The sequence below is a fragment of the Arthroderma uncinatum genome (genome assembly GCF_011692745.1).
Source record: "Arthroderma uncinatum strain CBS 119779 chromosome Unknown scaffold3, whole genome shotgun sequence".
Taxonomy (NCBI): domain Eukaryota; kingdom Fungi; phylum Ascomycota; class Eurotiomycetes; order Onygenales; family Arthrodermataceae; genus Arthroderma; species Arthroderma uncinatum.
The window spans coordinates 2,104,304-2,124,123 of record NW_022983865.1 but is presented as its reverse complement, the minus strand read 5'-3'; the positions used below and the strand labels follow the sequence as shown (position 1 = coordinate 2,124,123).

At 50.5% G+C, this 19,820-nt stretch overlaps 7 protein-coding genes across 7 annotated transcripts; 5 read left to right on the top strand and 2 right to left on the bottom strand.

Moving 5' to 3' along the window:
- Positions 1-571: 571 nt before the first annotated feature.
- GIQ15_04390 (uncharacterized protein) lies at positions 572-5,518 on the top strand (the record flags this gene model as incomplete). The annotated part of the gene is made up of 4 exons (XM_033551807.1): positions 572-811; positions 874-1,821; positions 1,972-5,097; positions 5,153-5,518. 4 exons carry the CDS (start codon positions 572-574, stop codon positions 5,516-5,518), a joined length of 4,680 nt encoding a protein of 1,559 aa, XP_033405537.1.
- A 1,828-nt stretch (positions 5,519-7,346) lies between these two features.
- GIQ15_04389 (pyruvate carboxylase) lies at positions 7,347-11,087 on the top strand (the record flags this gene model as incomplete). The annotated part of the gene is made up of 3 exons (XM_033551806.1): positions 7,347-9,382; positions 9,444-10,911; positions 10,977-11,087. 3 exons carry the CDS (start codon positions 7,347-7,349, stop codon positions 11,085-11,087), a joined length of 3,615 nt encoding a protein of 1,204 aa, XP_033405536.1.
- A 657-nt stretch (positions 11,088-11,744) lies between these two features.
- On the top strand, positions 11,745-12,406 carry GIQ15_04388 (uncharacterized protein; the record flags this gene model as incomplete). The annotated part of the gene is made up of 3 exons (XM_033551805.1): positions 11,745-11,858; positions 11,929-12,290; positions 12,367-12,406. The coding sequence occupies 3 exons, from the start codon at positions 11,745-11,747 to the stop codon at positions 12,404-12,406; spliced, it is 516 nt and encodes a 171-aa protein (XP_033405535.1).
- An 895-nt stretch (positions 12,407-13,301) lies between these two features.
- Positions 13,302-14,020, bottom strand: GIQ15_04387 (60S ribosomal protein; the record flags this gene model as incomplete). The annotated part of the gene is made up of 4 exons (XM_033551804.1): positions 13,302-13,428; positions 13,491-13,768; positions 13,855-13,965; positions 14,018-14,020. 4 exons carry the CDS (start codon positions 14,018-14,020, stop codon positions 13,302-13,304), a joined length of 519 nt encoding a protein of 172 aa, XP_033405534.1.
- Positions 14,021-14,351: 331 nt separating this feature from the next.
- GIQ15_04386 (SMB protein) lies at positions 14,352-15,383 on the top strand (the record flags this gene model as incomplete). The annotated part of the gene is made up of 5 exons (XM_033551803.1): positions 14,352-14,378; positions 14,533-14,604; positions 14,675-15,122; positions 15,188-15,241; positions 15,304-15,383. 5 exons carry the CDS (start codon positions 14,352-14,354, stop codon positions 15,381-15,383), a joined length of 681 nt encoding a protein of 226 aa, XP_033405533.1.
- Positions 15,384-15,914: 531 nt separating this feature from the next.
- Positions 15,915-16,693, top strand: GIQ15_04385 (uncharacterized protein; the record flags this gene model as incomplete). The annotated part of the gene is made up of 4 exons (XM_033551802.1): positions 15,915-15,987; positions 16,138-16,210; positions 16,337-16,495; positions 16,600-16,693. 4 exons carry the CDS (start codon positions 15,915-15,917, stop codon positions 16,691-16,693), a joined length of 399 nt encoding a protein of 132 aa, XP_033405532.1.
- Positions 16,694-17,472: 779 nt separating this feature from the next.
- Positions 17,473-19,737, bottom strand: GIQ15_04384 (vacuolar amino acid transporter 3; the record flags this gene model as incomplete). Its single annotated transcript, XM_033551801.1, has 2 exons — positions 17,473-17,640; positions 17,704-19,737. The coding sequence occupies 2 exons, from the start codon at positions 19,735-19,737 to the stop codon at positions 17,473-17,475; spliced, it is 2,202 nt and encodes a 733-aa protein (XP_033405531.1).
- Between the last annotated feature and the right edge of the window lie 83 nt (positions 19,738-19,820).

Below are 19,820 nucleotides of genomic sequence, written 5' to 3'. Positions count from 1 at the left end.
TTTACAGGTATGTCTCGATCTTCTGGATGGCTGCGTTGGGCGGCGTGGGAGTTACATTTTACTAATCGGTTTTTGTGGTGATGTAGTTAACGAATGTTGATATTGTGGTACGCAATCACTCTCCACGCGAGCGAGGCTTCCCCCATTCCTTATCACTACGAGTCGACGAGGTCTGCAGCGTGATGTTGCCCTCGATACCGCGCGTCTCGGGCTCATATCGAGCGCCAGAGTAGCTCGAAGGAGTGTGGGGAAGTTATATGTGAAATTGGAATGGTAGCTAATTGCTCTGGGCCCCCTTGCCTGGTTGCCTCTGTTCTATCTAGCCTGCATCTATCGGCTTTAATTCATGTGTAAGTGTGATATTCCAGCGTCTCGTTGCGTTACTGCCTTTCCGCCTTATGCCGGCAATTGCTAATCATGATGTGTTGGTGTGGCGTAGACTTTAGAATCCGATAATTTCGTCTGCATACGACAAAAAGTCAACGATGAAGATAAGACGCAAGTTATCATAGTCAATCTTAAAAATAACAATGAGGTCATCCGGCGCCCAATCAACGCCGATAGTGCTATCATGCACTGGAACAAGAACATCATCGCCCTCAAAGCCCAAGGCAAGACCATCCAGGTCTTTGACCTCCAAGCAAAGCAGAAACTCAAGTCCGCGGTGATGACTGAAGATGTCGTGTTTTGGAAGTGGTACAGTGAGACAAGCATTGGCTTGGTCACTGAATCTTCGGTTTACCACTGGAATGTCTTTGACGCCACCCAGCACGCGCCCCTTAAGATGTTCGACAGGATTACGAACCTGGCGGTAGGTGTTGAATGACTACTTTTTGGCGTTAACAGAAAGAAGACTAATCAATTGGAATCCAGAACTGCCAAATCATAAGCTACCGAGTTAATGAGGAGGAGAAATGGATGGTAGTCGTTGGTATCAGCCAACAGCAAGGGCGAATAGTAGGAACAATGCAGCTGCACTCGGTTGAGCGAGGTATATCGCAACATATTGAAGGTCACGCTGCGGCCTTTGCTACTATCAAGGTCGACGGATCGCCCTTGCCACACAAGCTCTTCACCTTCGCCGTGAGGACCGCAACTGGTGCTAAGCTACAGATTGCGGAAATCGACCACCAAGAGCCTAACCCTAAGTTCCAGAAGAAGGCCGTCGAGGTATACTTCCCACAGGAGGCCACCAACGATTTCCCAGTTGCTATGCAGGTCTCTGAGAAATACGATGTCGTCTATCTCGTCACCAAGTTCGGATTTATCCACCTCTACGATCTTGAGACCGGCACCTGTATCTTCATGAACAGAATTTCCAGCGAAACCATCTTTGTGACCACACCAAACACCGAGTCTACCGGTATTGTTGGTGTCAACCGCAAGGGCCAGGTGCTCTCAGTCAGCGTGGACGAGAGCACCATCATCCCATACCTCCTTGAAAACCCAGCAAACACGTCTCTGGCAGTCAAACTTGCATCCAAAGCCGGCCTTCCAGGTGCAGATAATCTCCTCCAAAGACAATTTGAGCAGCTACTTTCTCAAGGAAACTATGGCGAGGCTGCCAAAATTGCTGCCAACTCGCCTCGCGGGTTCTTGCGAACTACAGACACCATCAACCGCCTCAAGGCTGTCTCCCAGACGGGCCAGGGCATGTCTGTCATTCTCCAATACTTTGGAATGTTACTAGATAAGGGGTCCCTGAATGTATACGAGAGTGTTGAACTTACCCGACCTGTGCTGCAACAAAACCGAAAACATCTCCTTGAGAAGTGGCTCAGCGAAGACAAGCTGGAATGCTCCGAAGAGTTGGGTGATATTGTACGACCACATGATATGAACATTGCATTGAACATTTACCTGAAGGCCAATGTTCCCCACAAGGTCGTTGCTGGTTTCGCCGAGACGGGTCAATTTGACAAGATCCTGGCTTACTCTAAGCAAGTTGGCTATCAGCCCGACTATGTTCAGCTCTTACAACATATTGTCCGAGTCAACCCTGAGAAGTGTGCTGAATTCGCTGGACAACTTGCCAATGATGACAGCGGTGCCCTTGTTGATCTTGACCGAGTTGTCGATGTCTTCGTCTCGCAAAACATGATTCAACAGGCTACTGCGTTCTTGTTGGATGCCCTTAAGGATAACAAGCCAGAGCATGCCAAACTTCAAACCAGACTTTTGGAAATGAACCTCGTCAACGCGCCCCAGGTTGCTGATGCCATTCTCGGTAACGAGATGTTCACCCATTACGACAGGGCTAGAATCTCGCAACTTTGTGAGAACGCAGGACTCTTCCAACGTGCTCTTGAAAACACCGACGACTCTGCTGTGATCATGCGGAACATCGTCCGTACTGACAAGTTGAGCCCTGAATGGCTGATGGAGTTCTTCGGCCGCCTTTCTGTTGAGCAGTCCTTGGAATGCCTGAACGAGATGCTTCAATCTAACCTTCGCCAAAACCTCCAAGCAGTTGTTCAGATCGCCACCAAGTTCTCTGATCTATTGGGCCCTACTAACCTCATCCAACTACTCGAGAAGTATCGCACCGCTGAGGGTCTCTACTACTACCTTGGTAGCATCGTGAACCTGAGTGAAGATGCTGATGTTCACTTCAAATACATCGAGGCCGCTACCCGTATGGGCCAGATGACCGAAGTGGAGCGTATCTGCCGTGACAGCAACCACTACAACCCCGAGAAAGTCAAGAATTTCCTCAAGGAGGCCAAGCTTACTGAGCAGTTGCCTTTGATCACCGTCTGCGATCGATTTAACTTTGTTCACGACCTTGTTCTGTACCTCTACCAGAACCAGCAGTATTCCTCCATCGAGGTTTACGTGCAGAGGGTGAACCCATCCAGAACCCCTGCCGTTGTCGGTGGGCTCCTTGATGTTGACTGTGATGAGTCCATTATCAAGAACCTCCTTACCACTGTTGACCCAGCCTCCATCCCTATTGATGAGCTTGTTGGCGAGGTTGAGAAGAGGAACCGATTGAAGATTCTTCTCCCCTTCCTTGAGAATACACTCAGCACCGGCAACCAGCAGCAGGCGGTCTACAATGCTCTGGCCAAGATCTACATTGACAGCAACAACAACCCCGAGAAATTCCTCAAGGAGAACGACCTTTACGATACTCTCACTGTCGGAAAGTACTGCGAGAAACGTGATCCTAACCTTGCCTACATTGCATACCGCAAGGGTCAGAATGACCTTGAGCTCATCAACATCACCAACGAGAACTCGATGTATCGTGCTCAAGCCAGATATCTGCTTGAGCGAGCCGACAGTGAGATCTGGGCTTTCGTCTTGAATGGAAACAACATTCATCGACGATCCCTTGTTGACCAGGTTATCGCCACTGCAGTTCCAGAGTCGTCTGAGCCCGACAAGGTGTCTGTAGCAGTCAAGGCATTCCTTGAAGCTGATCTCCCAACTGAGCTTATTGAACTCTTAGAGAAGATCATCTTGGAGCCATCTCCATTCAGCGATAACAGCAGCTTGCAGAACTTGTTGATGCTGACTGCGGCCAAGGCTGACAAGAGTAAGTTGATGGATTACATCCATAAACTTACCGAGTTCAACGCCGATGAGATTGCGGGCATGTGTCTGTCTGTTGGCCTGTACGAGGAGGCATTCGAGATCTACAAGAAGGTTGAGAACCACCCAGCTGCCACCAACGTCCTTGTCGAACATATTGTCAGCATCGACCGCGCACAAGATTATGCTGAACGTGTTGAGCTTCCCGAGGTATGGAGCAAGGTCGCCAAGGCTCAATTGGACGGTCTTCGCATTTCCGACTCTATTGCTTCCTATATCCGTGCCGGTGATCCTTCGAACTACAACGAGGTTATTGAAACCGCAACTCACGCCGGCAAGGATGAGGACCTGGTTGAGTACCTCAAGATGGCTCGCAAGACGCTCCGAGAGCCTGCTGTGGATACTGCCATGGCTTTCAGCTTTGCCAGACTCGATAAGCTTTCCGAACTTGACGACTTCCTTCGCGGAATCAACGTTGCTGATGTCGAAGCATCTGGTGACAAAGCATACGCCGAAGGCTACCACCAGGCTGCTAAGATTTTCTTTACCAGCATTTCCAACTGGGCGAAACTTGCTACTACTCTTGTCCACCTCGAGGATTACCAAGCTGCTGTTGAGTGTGCTCGTAAGGGCAATAGCGTCAAGGTCTGGAAAGAAGTCAACGCTGCCTGTGTTGCTAAGAAGGAATTCCGCCTTGCTCAGATTTGCGGTTTGAACCTCATTGTGCATGCAGAGGAGTTGCAAGACTTGGTCCGCCAGTATGAGCGCAATGGCTACTTTGACGAGCTCATTGCTTTGCTCGAGGCTGGTCTTGGCCTTGAGAGAGCCCATATGGGCATGTTCACTGAACTAGGCATTGCTCTGTCGAAATACCACCCCGACCGCGTGATGGAACATCTCAAGCTGTTCTGGACCCGAATCAATATCCCCAAGATGATCCGTGCGTGCGAGGATGCCAACCTCTGGCCGGAGCTTGTATTCCTGTACTGCCACTACGACGAATGGGACAACGCTGCTCTGGCAATGATGGAGCGTGCCGCCGACTCATGGGAGCACCACTCTTTCAAGGACATCGTCGTCAAAGTTGCCAATCTCGAGATCTACTACCGCGCTTTGAACTTTTACCTACAAGAGCAGCCACTTTTGTTGACTGATCTGCTCCAAGTCCTCACTGCCCGTATCGACGTCAACCGAGTTGTCCGCATGTTTGAGAAATCGGACAACATCCCGCTGATCAAGCCGTTCCTACTTAACGTGCAGCCACAGAACAAGCGTGCTGTTAATAATGCCATTAACGACCTCTTGATCGAGGAGGAAGACCACAAGACGCTCCGTGACTCGGTTGAGAACCATGACAACTATGACCCTGTCGAGCTGGCACAGAGGCTGGAGAAGCATGAGCTTGTGTTCTTCAGACAGATTGCTGCCAACATCTACCGCAAGAACAAGAGATGGGAGAAGTCTATTGCGCTATCCAAGCAGGATAAGCTGTTCAAGGATGCTATTGAGACTGCAGCTATTTCCGGAAAGCCCGAGGTTGTCGAGGAGTTGTTGCGCTACGTGAGTAACTGTCTATCACCTAAATATGCTACGTATACTAATGAATTATATATAGTTCGTCGACATTGGCAGCCGCGAATGCTACGTTGGCATGCTTTACGCCTGCTACGAGCTCATCCGCCCTGACGTGGTTCTGGAGATGTCCTGGCGCCACGGCCTACACGACTTCACGATGCCATACATGATCAACATGCTCAGTCAGCAAGTCCAGACCATCGAGATGTTGAAGAAGGATAACGAGGAGCGCAAGGCCAAGGAAGCCACACAGCAGAAGGAAGAAGACAACACGCCTATTCTGGGCGGATCGAGGCTGATGTTGACTCAAGGTCCCAGCGGTTCGATGGGAGGAGGAGCGCCCTCGATGTTCGGTGGACAGACGAATGGAATAACGCCTCAGCCTACTGGGTTCCGACCTTTCTAAACACGAACGAGCAAACGAACACACACGGATAAATAAAGCAAGGGATGAAGATAGGATGAGACGAGACGAAGATAACCAGACGAGCCCTGACCGTTGAATGAAAATGGGCTGGTTGGTTGTTTTGTTATCTTTCTTATCTCCGGTAATTAGAATTAAAGATCGTCGTGGTTTCATTTGTCATTATTCCCCTTACCACTCTGACTTCTTTTCTTTATCATCTGGGACTGCGAAATATGGAAATGGAGGAGGGGATTCCTTTTTTGCTTCTTTTTTTCTTTCTTTCTTTTGTCCTGCTTCCCTATTGCTTACTCTCTTCGTCGCTTCACAAAATAAAACCCTTAATGTTGTCATTCCATCGTCACGGCCGGCTTCGGCTTCGGCTCCCCGGCTCCTAACCACCTCTTAAATGTAACCATGTCATGTCCCCTTCTTCACCATGTATTTGATACGAGATATTTGTTTCTTTTTATTTTCCTTTTCCCTGTAATTGAACGTCTTATCTTCGGTAAATGGATTGAATCTGCCGACGGACCTCCGTGCACCTCACTAGTTGCCCGATATTTATTTCTCCGGAAGAGAGACTAGACTTTCCCCAGATGCAGGACGATACGATCACTTCCCCAACCGTGTGATGAGGTGAAGCCATCTGCGTCAGCACCGCAACCACCACCGTCTACCTAACTTATACTACCGCCGAATGTAAATAGATCGTCTAGCCAGTCGGAGCACACCCCAACACGCAGTGGTACGTGAGTCTTTACCCACCCCCCGACCTATACAGCAGCCACCCTTGACCAAACCGGTTTATCCTCGGCTAAACGGCGCGAAGAGTTGAAAGCAAACGTAAAAAAACCAGGCATAAAGAAAAGGAAAAGGAAAAACAAAAAATTCTCGACCGGGGAAAAAAGAAACGAGGGAAGCTTCTTTCTTGCTCGGCTAGACTTAGGATACGGGAGATGAATAAATGACTCAAATGATATTAGTCAAAGAAAGAGAAGGCAATGGAAGGCGGACCCATGTCGTAGCAACTGCTGATGATATCATTTTTCTTTTTCGGCTTCTGGTTTCAGTCTTTTGCTTGGTGGAGAGAATCCGAGGCCAGGGGGTTTTCCGGCGGGAGTACACCGGCCGTCTCTACGTGTATCTATCTCCATCCTCTATCTGCATCTATCTATAGCTATGTATCTGTATATATATATCATATGTATATATCTCTATGTATATCTATATCTGTATCTGTATATATATGTGTATATCTTATATGTAGTGGTAGTGTTGGGTCATGTGCCGGCGTCATGTGCCTCCCACGTGAGCGGAGAATAATTAACGCGAGCCAGGGCGGCGGGACGGAGCTGCTTACCTAAGCTAACCTTCGGCGGGCGGGCGGCACATAATAAGGGAAGCCCGCCCGCCCAGCGACATCGCGGACATCGTCAACCTCCAGCCTGCCTCTCCTCCACTGCTCGCCGCTCCAGCGAAGTGTCCAGGTACGTCCCCAGCTCCCAGCGTCCTGTCCGGCGCCGTGGCCGCTGTCAATCGCTGCCCGGTCGGCTTAGACAGGAACTGCTGGCCTCTGCCCCACCGCGGACTGCTCCCTAGCCCCTCCTCCGCCAGGCCGATGCCGCGGCTTCATGCCCCTCTGGCCATTGAATATTAGGGGAAGACTCGATGCTAACTCGATGCTCTAGGAATAATAACATTGAGAACGGCACAGGCGAGATACAGTCAAAAGAATCACCCCAGAGAAGTGCTCTGCGTATAGATACGGCGTGATATCAGGACTCGCCATCTTCTTCTGATACCCCCGTTCATCTATCCCTCCTGCACAATGGCTCCCCCTCCAGTACCAATACCAGACGTCAATGTCGCGGCTATCCGCGAGGACGCCATCGAAGAAGAAGATGTCATGGAAGACCACCACCCGTCCAACTTCCAGGACTCTGTCCACAGTCGTCTGCGGGCCAATTCCTCCATCATGCAGTTCCAGAAGATCCTCGTCGCCAACAGAGGCGAAATCCCCATCCGTATCTTCCGTACCGCCCACGAACTCTCCCTACAGACCGTTGCCATCTTCAGCTACGAAGACAGGCTGAGCATGCACCGTCAAAAGGCCGACGAGGCGTATCAGATCGGCAAGCGTGGTCAGTATACGCCTGTTGCCGCCTATCTGGCCGGCCAGGAGATCGTCAACATCGCCTCCGAGCATGGCGTCCATCTCATCCATCCCGGCTACGGCTTCTTGTCTGAGAACGCCGAGTTTGCCCGTGCGGTCGAAAAGGCCGGTATGGTCTTTGTTGGACCAACTCCGGAAACCATCGACAGGCTGGGTGACAAGGTCTCCGCGCGAACCATTGCCATGGAGTGCAAGGTACCCGTCGTCCCCGGTACCCCCGGACCGGTCGAGTCCTTCGAGGAGGTCAAGTCCTTCACCGACGAGTACGGCTTCCCCATCATCATCAAGGCTGCCTTTGGCGGTGGCGGACGAGGCATGCGTGTCGTCCGTGACCAGGAATCTCTGCGTGACTCCTTTGAGCGTGCGACCTCAGAGGCCAAGACGGCCTTTGGCAACGGCACCGTCTTCGTGGAACGTTTCCTAGACAAACCAAAGCACATCGAGGTTCAGCTTCTGGGTGACAACCACGGCAACGTCGTCCATCTATATGAGCGTGACTGCAGTGTCCAGCGCCGTCACCAGAAGGTCGTCGAGCTGGCTCCGGCCAAGGACCTCCCCATCGAAGTCCGTGATAACATCCTGGCTGACGCCGTCAAGCTCGCTAAACATGTCAACTATCGCAACGCTGGTACCGCAGAGTTCCTCGTCGACCAGCAGAACAGATACTACTTCATCGAAATCAACCCCCGTATCCAGGTCGAGCACACCATTACCGAAGAAATCACAGGCATTGATATCGTCGCTGCCCAGATCCAGATCGCAGCCGGTGCCACTCTGGAACAGCTCGGCCTTACCCAGGACCGCATCTCCATCAGAGGTTTCGCCATCCAATGCCGTATCACCACCGAAGACCCGACCAAGGGCTTCCAGCCTGACACCGGCAAGATCGAAGTCTACCGCTCTGCTGGTGGTAACGGTGTCCGCCTTGACGGAGGTAACGGTTTCGCCGGCGCCATCATCACCCCTCACTATGACTCCATGTTGGTCAAATGTACCTGCCACGGTTCCACATACGAAGTCGCACGACGAAAGATGCTCCGTGCCCTCGTCGAATTCCGTATTCGTGGCGTCAAGACAAACATTCCCTTCTTGGCTTCGCTGCTAACCCACCCAACCTTCATCGAAAGCAAATGCTGGACCACCTTCATCGACGATACCCCCGAACTATTTGCCCTCATCGGTTCCCAGAACCGTGCCCAGAAATTGCTTGCATACCTTGGTGATGTCGCCGTCAACGGAAGCAGTATCAAGGGCCAGGTCGGCGATCCCAAGTTCAAGGGCAACATTTTGATGCCTATCATGCGCGATGCCGATGGCAAACCACTCGATATCAGCTCTCCTTGCAAGAAGGGATGGAAGCAGATCATCGACGACAAGGGTCCTGCTGCATTTGCCAAGGCTGTCCGTGAGAATAAGGGATGTCTTATCATGGATACCACCTGGCGTGATGCCCATCAATCGCTATTGGCGACCAGGGTTCGTACAGTTGACCTGGTTAACATTGCCAGAGAGACAAGCTATGCGTATAACAATGCGTACAGTTTGGAATGTTGGGGTGGTGCAACGTTCGATGTTGCCATGAGATTCTTGTATGAAGATCCATGGGATAGGCTCAGAAAGATGAGAAAGGCGGTGCCAAACATTCCGTTCCAGATGTTGCTGCGTGGTGCCAACGGTGTGGCTTATTCTTCGTAAGTTTCCGTCACGTTGATATGAATTAGGTGGACAACTGCTAAAATGTGAATTTGATAGTCTCCCTGACAATGCCATCTACCACTTCTGCAAGCAAGCGAAGAGATATGGTGTTGATATCTTCCGTGTCTTCGACGCCCTCAATGACGTGCACCAGCTTGAGGTTGGTATGAAGGCTGTGGCTGCCGCCGGTGGTGTCATTGAAGGAACCATCTGCTACTCCGGAGACATGCTTAACCCCAAGAAGAAGTATAACCTGGACTACTACCTTGATCTTGCCGACAAGATCGTTGCCCTCGGCACCCATGTCCTCGGTATCAAGGATATGGCTGGTGTCCTCAAACCCCAGGCTGCAACCCTGCTCATTGGATCTATCAGGAAGAAATACCCAGACCTGCCCATTCACGTCCACACCCACGACTCTGCAGGAACTGGTGTTGCGTCTATGGTTGCTTGTGCCCATGCTGGCGCTGACGCCGTTGATGCTGCTACTGACAGCATGTCCGGTATGACCTCTCAGCCCAGCGTTGGTGCTATCCTCGCCTCGCTCCAGGGCACCGACCAAGACCCCCAGCTTGATATCCACAACGTCCGCGCCATCGACTCCTACTGGGCTCAGCTCCGTCTCCTATACTCTCCCTTCGAAGCCGGTCTCACAGGCCCAGACCCAGAGGTCTACGAACACGAAATCCCAGGTGGTCAACTAACTAACCTCATCTTCCAAGCCCATCAGCTTGGTCTCGGTGCTCAGTGGGCCGAAACCAAGAAGGCCTACGAACAAGCCAACGACCTCCTAGGCGACATCGTCAAAGTCACCCCTACCTCCAAGGTCGTCGGTGACCTGGCTCAGTTCATGGTCTCCAACAAGCTCAGCCCAGACGACGTGGTTGCCCGTGCCGGCGAGCTTGACTTCCCCGGCTCCGTCCTCGAGTTCCTCGAGGGCCTCATGGGTCAACCCTACGGTGGATTCCCCGAACCTCTCCGCTCCCGTGCCCTTCGCGATCGCCGAAAGCTCGAGGACCGCCCAGGTCTCCACCTCGAGCCGCTAGATCTAGTCAAGATCAAGGCCGAGCTGAAGGAGAAATTCGGCAGCGCTACCGAGTGCGATGTCGCCAGTTACGCCATGTACCCCAAGGTCTACCAGGACTACCGTACTTTTGTAGCCAAATACGGTGACCTCTCTGTGCTGCCTACGAAATACTTCCTCGCCAGACCTGAGATCGGCGAAGAATTCAGCGTTGAGCTCGAGCAAGGAAAGGTGCTTATCCTGAAACTATTGGCTGTGGGTCCGTTGTCTGAACAGACTGGTCAACGAGAGGTATTCTATGAGATGAACGGTGAAGTTCGACAGGTTTCTGTTGACGATGTCCTCGCCACTGTGGACGATACTAGCCGCCTCAAGGCCGATGCCAGTGATAGCAGCCAAGTTGGCGCCCCGATGAGCGGTGTTGTTGTGGAGATCAGAGTGCATGAGGGTGTCGAGGTGAAGAAGGGAGACCCCATTGCCGTGCTCAGTGCTATGAAGATGGTACGTCTAACGTTGTATATCCTTCCCGTCGTTGACTACATACTAACTAACCTGCCTGCGTATAGGAGATGGTTATTTCCGCACCTCACCACGGTAAAATTGCTAGCTTGCATGTTAAGGAGGGAGATTCCGTCGATGGACAGGATCTCATCTGTAAAATGACCAAAGCAACTTAAAAGTTGTATGTTGTTACGCCGTTATTTATATATAGCCCCCATCCAGTTTGTTATTTAGAGCCTTCAACGCTGTTACTTATGCCAGGCCCTATACCTTGATCGTATGATAGTTAGCGAATGATATATCGAGGATGTGCGCCTTTGGCCAATCAGATATGCAGCAAGATGTGACATCATAGCGGATTGTATAGAGCTTGCTTCATCACACGAGCAAAAGTACCTCCTACATCTACTACAAGTACACAGTTCGCAACAAGTCGACTTTTACAAGGAATCTATCGACATATACAACGGCATAGAGCTATATATCATACTACTAACCCGCAGAGACCGTTGTATGCTTCTCAAACCGACCCAACGGTGGAAAGTAGACGCCAACACGTACACATCGATAGGTCACCATATACGAGCAGCTTTCTCACCGAGATACAACCACAGGCTATGGCTTCGACCTGGACCTGGATCGACCCTGGATCCAACCGGGCTTTGCCTTGGACTGGGGAGGGGGCAAAAGAGGTAAAAGAGCGAACGAGAGGCGATTCCCCCGCTCTCCTTCATTGCTCTAGATATTGTCTTTGAGAGAGCAGGATAAAGTGACTGTCCAAACGTATACACCAAGAACACTCGATATCAGTACCGATATATATAATATACATCATGAGTGACCGTCCAGACCGTCCGCCGGTATGGGTTAGGGGTGGAACGCCGTACTTCTACCATCCTCGCCGGTCCTCTATGCCATCGGAGGCAGCTAACGAAGAGCTGCGAAGGGTAAGGAGATACCGATACTATACCTATGCCAGTGCAAAGAATCGTCCCTTGCTAACGTCGTGATATCCAGGCATCTACCAGCTCCAGCATCCCAGCCATATCTGGCATTGCTCCCGAGAGATCAGCTTCGTTCTCATCTACTTCATCCGCCACGGCCCAAGCAGCTCAGTCTCCGGGCGTGGCATCAAACCTCTTCCCATTTGCGACGAAGGAACGTTCAGCTTCTGTCTCGTCTGAATCTGAATCTAGTCCTGGACAGCAGGGTGCGTCGAAGCGAACTAATTCGCACTCTGACCAGCCATATGCAGGCTTGATGACGCAGAAGCGTCTATCCGGTGATCCGCTCTATGTCAATAGGAGACAGAGCTGGAGGGAGCAAGCCGTTGGTTCCGGGCCGGAGGATAGAAGGTTCCTCGGAAGGTGGTGGGATAAGTGAGTTCTCCTCGTCTTATACTACATAACCGCTGAGTGGGTTGAAGCATGGCTGATGCTGACGGTGAATATATAGCTTCGTCAAGGGAGAGAAGGCTGTTCCCAAGAACAAGTGATGGATTCATGATCGCTGCATTTTGATCAAGTTGCAATCTTCGGAGGTATGGGTATATGATTTGAAACTGCCTCACATGCAAAAGTGGACTGGATAACAGACCGTTCAACTCTCCTTTCAGTTTAAGGAATGTGTAGGAGAATTGAGTCGTTTATGATTGTGACATTATTTCTGCTTAATGTTGGAGTTAATAACGTTTGCTTTATTTCATTTGTCGATTATTAATGTTATCAAGTTTCGTATTATGTTAGTATAACATTGCAATACCAATATAGGATCTACTCTTACCTTACGACTTACGTGAACACTTACATACTTTGAAGATGACACACTACGATGTTCTACATGCGAGCAGAGAAAGATGAATCAGAGAGCCAGCCTGATCAGGTCCGGCAGCCTCTCGAAAGAGATGGTAGGACAAGACAGACGAAGCTTTCAATAGGCCGCCTGGAACAAGAAACGAGGTCGTTTCCCATCCCAGAAATGTATGGCATAATGCCAACGTCCCTCTCAGCAATGGTTAAGCGGAACAACACCCTATGTGAAGCCTCCATTGTGAAGCTGGGAAAGAAAGCCATTTGAAATGTAAATTTTATTGTTGCATGTCATATCATACTTGCTTGCCGTTGAGTCTTCTTCGTTGGAAAATGCCCTAGCACGCACACGCCGTTTTTAATGACCCACCCCACCATGGTTTCCCAATGATAAAACACAACGAGCAAAGAGAGGGTTGTTTTGCGAAGCTCAGCAGTAGAAACGGGGCGGGAGTGGCCGTTTCATGCTGTCTGATATGGTATTTCTTCCTCGCCTGAACCGGGCATTAGAGGGCAAAAAAAATGGGAAAGAAGAGAGGCAGAGGAAAAAGGTTGGAAGTTTGTTTGATTTTAAAGATTGATTTATCGGACAATTCCCTCGAATCTGCTCTTGAACCATTTGATGGTCTCGGTCTGGTTGATGCGATGAGGAGCACCGATTTTGGACTGGCATCGTCGGCGCTTGGCGATACGCTCACCAGGACGAGTCCTAGATGCGGGTGGTCAGTAATCCGGCCATGATTGTTTCTGCAGTCCTCCGATGACACTCACATGCAGCAGTAAAAGTCCATTCCGTAGATACCGATACCAGGGTCGTACTTGATGCCCAAGTCGATGTGTTCGTTGATACCGAATCCGAAGTTACCGGTCTCAGAGAAGTTTCGCTTCCTCAATTCGTATTCCTTGACCTTGAGGCCACGCTCGAGAATCTCCTCAGCCTTGGGGCCACGGACGGTGACGTGAACAGCGATCTTCTCGTTACGTCGGATACCGAAAGTACGGACGGTGTATCTGGCCTTGCCTGTTTGTGTGCGGTCGCTTGTCAGTTCCTAACATTCCATATTCCATATTCCGCTGCAATCGCTGGGATATCCGTACTGTAGACTGGAGTTTGACCGCTCAGCTGTTCCAACACCTTGGCTGCACGAGTAAGCCTGTCACCAGACTCGCCGACGGAGATGTTGAGGACGAGTTTCTGGATGCGGAGTTCCCGCATGGGGTTCGAGGTCTTGTCGTTTCCCTCGGCCTGCCATCTTGTTAGTCTTCTGCATAGAGCACGCACGGCGGCCAGGACGTACCATTGTGAGTCGTGAGGTCGTTGCTGGGGATCGGAGTTGCTGGTCGAGGAAGCGCAGAGATATCGAAGTTGTCGAAATCGCGATTGTGTTTTCCTACTTTTGTTGTGCGCGGAAGCGAAAAAACCCTACGCGGCTTGGCGGCGCGCTAAACCCGAACAGGTGAAAATCGCATCTTCATCTTCAAGTCGACAAAAGACGAGATATATCAAGCAGATCGTTGATTTCCACGACAGACCTGCTGTGCTGCTGTATTGAAGGCAGAGCTGCTGGCGCTGGGCGGTTCGTTTATCCCCGAGTTTCTGTAAAGTCGCATCCGTGCGCAACTTGGAGCAGCATGGCTTCAAACAAGCAGGGAAAGATGGTGAGTTTAGCTGGAGCTTCGTCTGATAGCAAGATACGATCGCTGACATGGCCTTTTAGCAAAATCTCGTACGGTTATCTTACTCGCTGTCGTTATGCAATGCTGTGCAATCCGCTTTTGGGCGTGTTCTGGGTCTGGCTAACGCGCGGACTAGATCAATTATAGGATGAGGGTTACTTTGACCGATGGCCGACAGATGACCGGCCAGATGCTTGCATTCGACAAGGTGCGATTATATGATGATTACGATAGGTCTTGAGCCTCGATATTGGTGTAGAGATGCTGACGGTGTATAGCACATGAACCTCGTTCTCGCAGACACCGAAGAGTTCCGTCGAGTAAAGAAGAGATCCGCCAAAGGAGGACAGTCTGCGGCAGGCAGCACCCCACAGCTGGTCGAGGCAGAGGAGAAGAGAACGCTGGGACTCACGATCGTGCGCGGAACACACGTTGTATCATGTTCGGTCGACGGCCCACCACCAGCAGAACCAGCTGCTAGACTAGGAACGACCGCTACCGGTATCCCTGGTGGTGTCTCCGCGACACTCGCTGCGGGCCCTGGAATCAGCAAACCTGCTGGAAGAGGGCTGCCTGTTGGTCTTGGTGGACCGGCTGCTGGCGTTGGAGGGCCACCTCCTCCTGCTGGATTTGGCGCATTCCCACCACCGGCGGGCTTCCCTGGTGGCCCGCCTCCTGGCTTTGGAGGTCGAGGAGGACCTCCTGGAGGACCGCCTGGAGGACCACGTACGTTTTATTCTGCCTAGAATTCTCGTTGTCTTCTTAATTGTTTATACTGACTTGTGATATAGCCGGATTTGGACCTCCACCAGGCTTTGGCGCTCCTGGAGCCCCTGGCGGACCTCGTAAGTACCAACGTTTATCCTACATGTTCTTTTTTACTCGCATACTAACGACAATGCCTTAGCTGGAGGATTCCAACCACCACCTGGCTTCCAGCCTCCAGGGCAAGGGAGGGGCTTCCCACCTGGTATGGGCGGACGATAATCTCGCACTACTTGGATTACGAAACCCAGCGTGTCTTGACAACGGCAGCAAAGACCTAATTGCATGATTCCCTTGCTCACAAACAATGATGACAGACCATTTGTTTCCTTTTTCTTACCCTTTTCGCATTTTTCTTCTCCATGGCGTTTGGTGGTATCGGTGAATGAAAGGCTAAAGGACCTCCCAATATTGAGGCACTAGTTTGAGAATATTACACCTGCTAGTTATATACTGTGACCTTATCAAAAGATAAATTAATCTACTCACTTTATTGTCCTATATCAGGTCTACAAAGTCCAAAGTTCAAGCGCGGTCTGGGGATGTCCTCACGTGACCAATATGGATATTCACTCCGGACTTCGGAGCTTTAGTTGGGGAAAGCAATTCAGCATTTGAGAAAACATCCAGATCTTCGACTCGCGGCGTCCAGAAACATCTCTACTCTTCATCTGTCGACTGTCAGATACGGTCTACTTCTTCAACTTACTTCTTTAATCTCTTTTCCTCGTTACCCAGAGAAATACCGCCACAATGGCCGCCGTCGTAAAAGCGATCAATGCGAAGATACGGTCCAACAAGGTGTTGGACTACTTCTGCTCAACACGTATGTTTCTCTATTACTATCTTTCTAATTGCTCTTGGATATGCGATTCGATTGGATTGAGCGTCGTTGAACTCGATATCCTGCTCGTCTTCAGCCTCACCCTTTGCCTCAGTGTTGAGCCGGATGCTAATGAGTGTTGAATATATATAGATTTCTGGGGCCCAGCCTCCAACTTCGGTATTCCAGTCGCCGCGGTCATGGATACCCAAAAAGACCCCGAAATGTACGTCGTTGAGAGATATCACACCCTTTCCGCGACCCCTGATACTAAAACTGTCAACCTCGTTGGTTGAGCGGCTATCTTCGCGCCTATACGAATATCACCCATCTAACTATCTATACTATATAGCATCTCTGCACAAATGACCGGTGCATTGGTCATCTACTCTGGAACCTTCATGCGTTATTCCCTCGCCGTTACGCCCAGGAACTACCTTCTTTTCGCATGCCACTTCATCAACTTCGGAGCCCAATTGACTCAAGGATACCGGTGGATGAACTACTGGCAGTACGTCGTTCTTTCATATCTTTCATCCTTTCTTCCCCTTTACGTCGTTGCTAGCCATATAAACTACGATCTCTAAACTAATTGATTCTCTTTCTCGCGTCTAGGTGGGGAGGACGAGAGGCAGTTCTCGCAAACCAGGCCAAGGAAGCCGGCGCCAAAGTAGGAAAAGTTGCTGCTGAACCTAGCTCTTCTTCATAGATATGGTTGATGGATTTGCAAATACTCTTCTTTTCTCGTTTCTTTCCTTCAAAAGCATATAGATGCTTCGTTGGATTGGATTGTACCTATTAAGCATACACGGTTTGGTTTGTTATGTTTGTTCACTTGTGTTTTAATAAAGCTATTTATTTCTTATTTTACATTTCGAGTGCAAGTCGATACGGGGAATTCAGCATTTCCTGCATTGAAGGGCTACCTGCGGATGATCTAGTTCTTGCATTCTTTAAATAGGCTAGGACAAATATAGAGGAGATAGCTTCGATTGTATATCTTATATTACTTACAGTATCTTCGAGGTTGACAATGTAAGTAGAACCCAATCTTGAATATTGCGAAGCCGTGTATACCGGGTTTATCTATGGAAATATAACCCGCGTATCTAAATCTACCGGAATGATAACAAAAGGGTAAGAAACCAAACGAGCCCATCACATCTAACCTCTACATTCCACAAGAGGAATGAAGTCTTAGATTCAGGAGTAAGGAAAACAAATAAACAAACGACCCAAAGAAACAGGCAAAATGGAATCAATTTAACAAGAGACAAACACGTGTATGGAAAATGTAGTGGTGGTGAGACGGAATCTATATCGTGAAACAAGCGGAAAATATGTACGTCCTGAATCGGAGGTAAGGGTGTGATTTACCGGAATTTAGGCCCTGAGAAATGCTCGCATCCGAAAAACAATAATTCAATGCTAATGGGAGATTGAGATGCTGCTGTTCGCCAGACAGCGCCAAAATGGGGGATTCATGCACTATTTGTCGCAATATCCTGGGAGTTTGGGAGCGCTGCTTCCGCCTGCCCAGTTCTTAAGGGTTAGGGCTGTAGTGTATGCACAGCATAACATTCCGAAGGTCATGAGGCAGATGTCTAGGGATTTTTGCAGCCGAGTGGTTGCCACGCCCTTGTAATGAAGCATGGGCTATAATGAAATGGTTAGCTTTGACGTTTTTACATGAACGGAAGATTAGGGATAAAGACATACCGGATACACAAAGACAAGGGGAACGCATGCGAAGCTTCCAATAAGGGAGACGAATTTGTCCAAGTCACCGGCTCCACCCCAGGCAATGGAAGCGCACACTAAAACAAGGAAGAAGCGGAAGATGTTCTTCTTCCATTTGATTCCGGGGTTGTACTTTCCACTGCGAGTAAAGAGGCCATTTTCTAGGATTCGGATGGCGGGGAAGAGCTGAAGGGGTGTGCTCAGAAGGATAGCAATGGCATACAAGAACTGGATTGCTCGGACAAAGTTATCCTGCTGAGGGAGGTTAAGGATGACAACGGTCTCGGTTGCGGAACCGAAGGTTGCATAGCCAACAACACCCATGGAGAGGAAGACAACGGTGATGACAACCATGACCAGGGCTAGGACGCCGGGGAACTTCTCAGGGCGCTTCATGGACTCTTGAATGGGAATGATCAGGCCAATTCCTTCAAAGGTGAAGATAGCGGTTCCGATTAGCAGTGTGTAGGACTTGGGGTTGAAGGGCTGAATGTCGGCAACGCCCTGTTCCATGATGGTGCTAATGCCGAATCCGTAAAGGTAGACCAAGCCAAGCAGAATAAACACATCCGCGATTAGGGCTGTAAAGGCAAGTTTGGAGATATCGCGCACAAGTGAAAGCGGAAGGAATATTATGAGCTGCATCATGATAACATACTTGATGTTCATGAAAGTCTCACAGTTGCTAACGGATAAAATGAAAGCTTGGAGATTCTGCGAGACGAAAACGATGTATGCTGCAACGAAGCCAAGCTGGCTGAGTGCAACTGAGAGGAGAATGATTTTTCTCATTTTCTCACCATACAGCACGCCTCCCATATCACCAAACGAGCCGTTGATTTTATTCCGGGTGTTCACAAGCAAGATAAAGCAGTAGTAGCTTAGCGCCGATATCGCGACTAGCACGATGGAACTAAACACCATACCGCCGTTCAAAAAGGCGCGTGGAAGAAACAAGACACCGGTTCCAACAAAGGACTTCAAGAGAAGGAGTACGGCTCCCATGGAGGTGTTGGTAGCCTTTGCGGCGCGGTCTTTGGGCGTACGGCCTCCGGCGCTTCCAGGTCGAAGCAGCGAGGTCTCCTCTGACGGCTCCTCTTCTCCAAATCCAGTTCTTCGGGTGAAGAACTCACCCGGGCCAAGCACTTCGTCATCTTCCTCAAGCTCCTCACCGGCGAAATGGCCAAACAGAGTTAGGAATTCCAAGAAGCTGTTCGTCGGCAAACGAGGCTGGCCGAGTGCCTGTTCCGGATCTGCTGGTGCAGTGAGAGTGTTTTGCTCTCCGCCAGTTCTACGCAGGTAGTCTCGGCGGAAGCCACCTGGAACTCTGATCGTGTTGATATCCAAGGTCTCAGCCTCGGGTTCTGGCCTTGCAAGGTCAAAACTTTTCCGTCTCTTGGGACCCTGCTGCTCCTGAGCCTCTGCTTCGGCCCACCTGTAGATTGGTCTCGTTATGTCACCACCTTGAAGCTTTAAGCTGGAAAACTCCTCTGCTGCATCCTTGCCGCTCCCACTTCCGCCGGATTTGGTCGACTCCGGCTTCTTCCCGTTGGCGTCATTGGAGTCAGCCGTTTCGAGCGGTGGTTGCACCAAGTGTCGTTTTACCACCTCTGCGTCTTCCAGGGGAGCACCGCTCGAAGACGATGCGGTTCCGCTGGAGGCATTCTCGTCTTGAAGGGCGCTCGTCAGGGCTGACGGCCTGGGAGCGTCGGGCGATGACGGCACGACGGACGAGGCTTTAAAGTCGGTGGCATCTTTGGCATCAGGCGGAGCGGTCTGCCTGGGCGTTGGAACTCGTCTTAGCTGCAGGTCCTGTGCTTCAGTAAACGACGACGAAGGGACGGGAGAAGCCAGCCTGGCCGTGGCTAGGTGTCTTGGGAGCGAGCCCGGAGCCAGGCCGCCCTCTGGAGGAGTAGTGCTGCTGATTGCTCTGCCACGCGTTGACTCTGCAGCCTGTCCGTTGGATGTCGGTATAGCCTTTCCCTTGTCCATCTCGCTGGTTGTTGCAGCCATCTGATTCTCTAATCTTCCGATAACTCACTCACTGGCTGCTGGATACGGGTGAAACGCAGGCCGGGTAGATGTCGTCACACAAG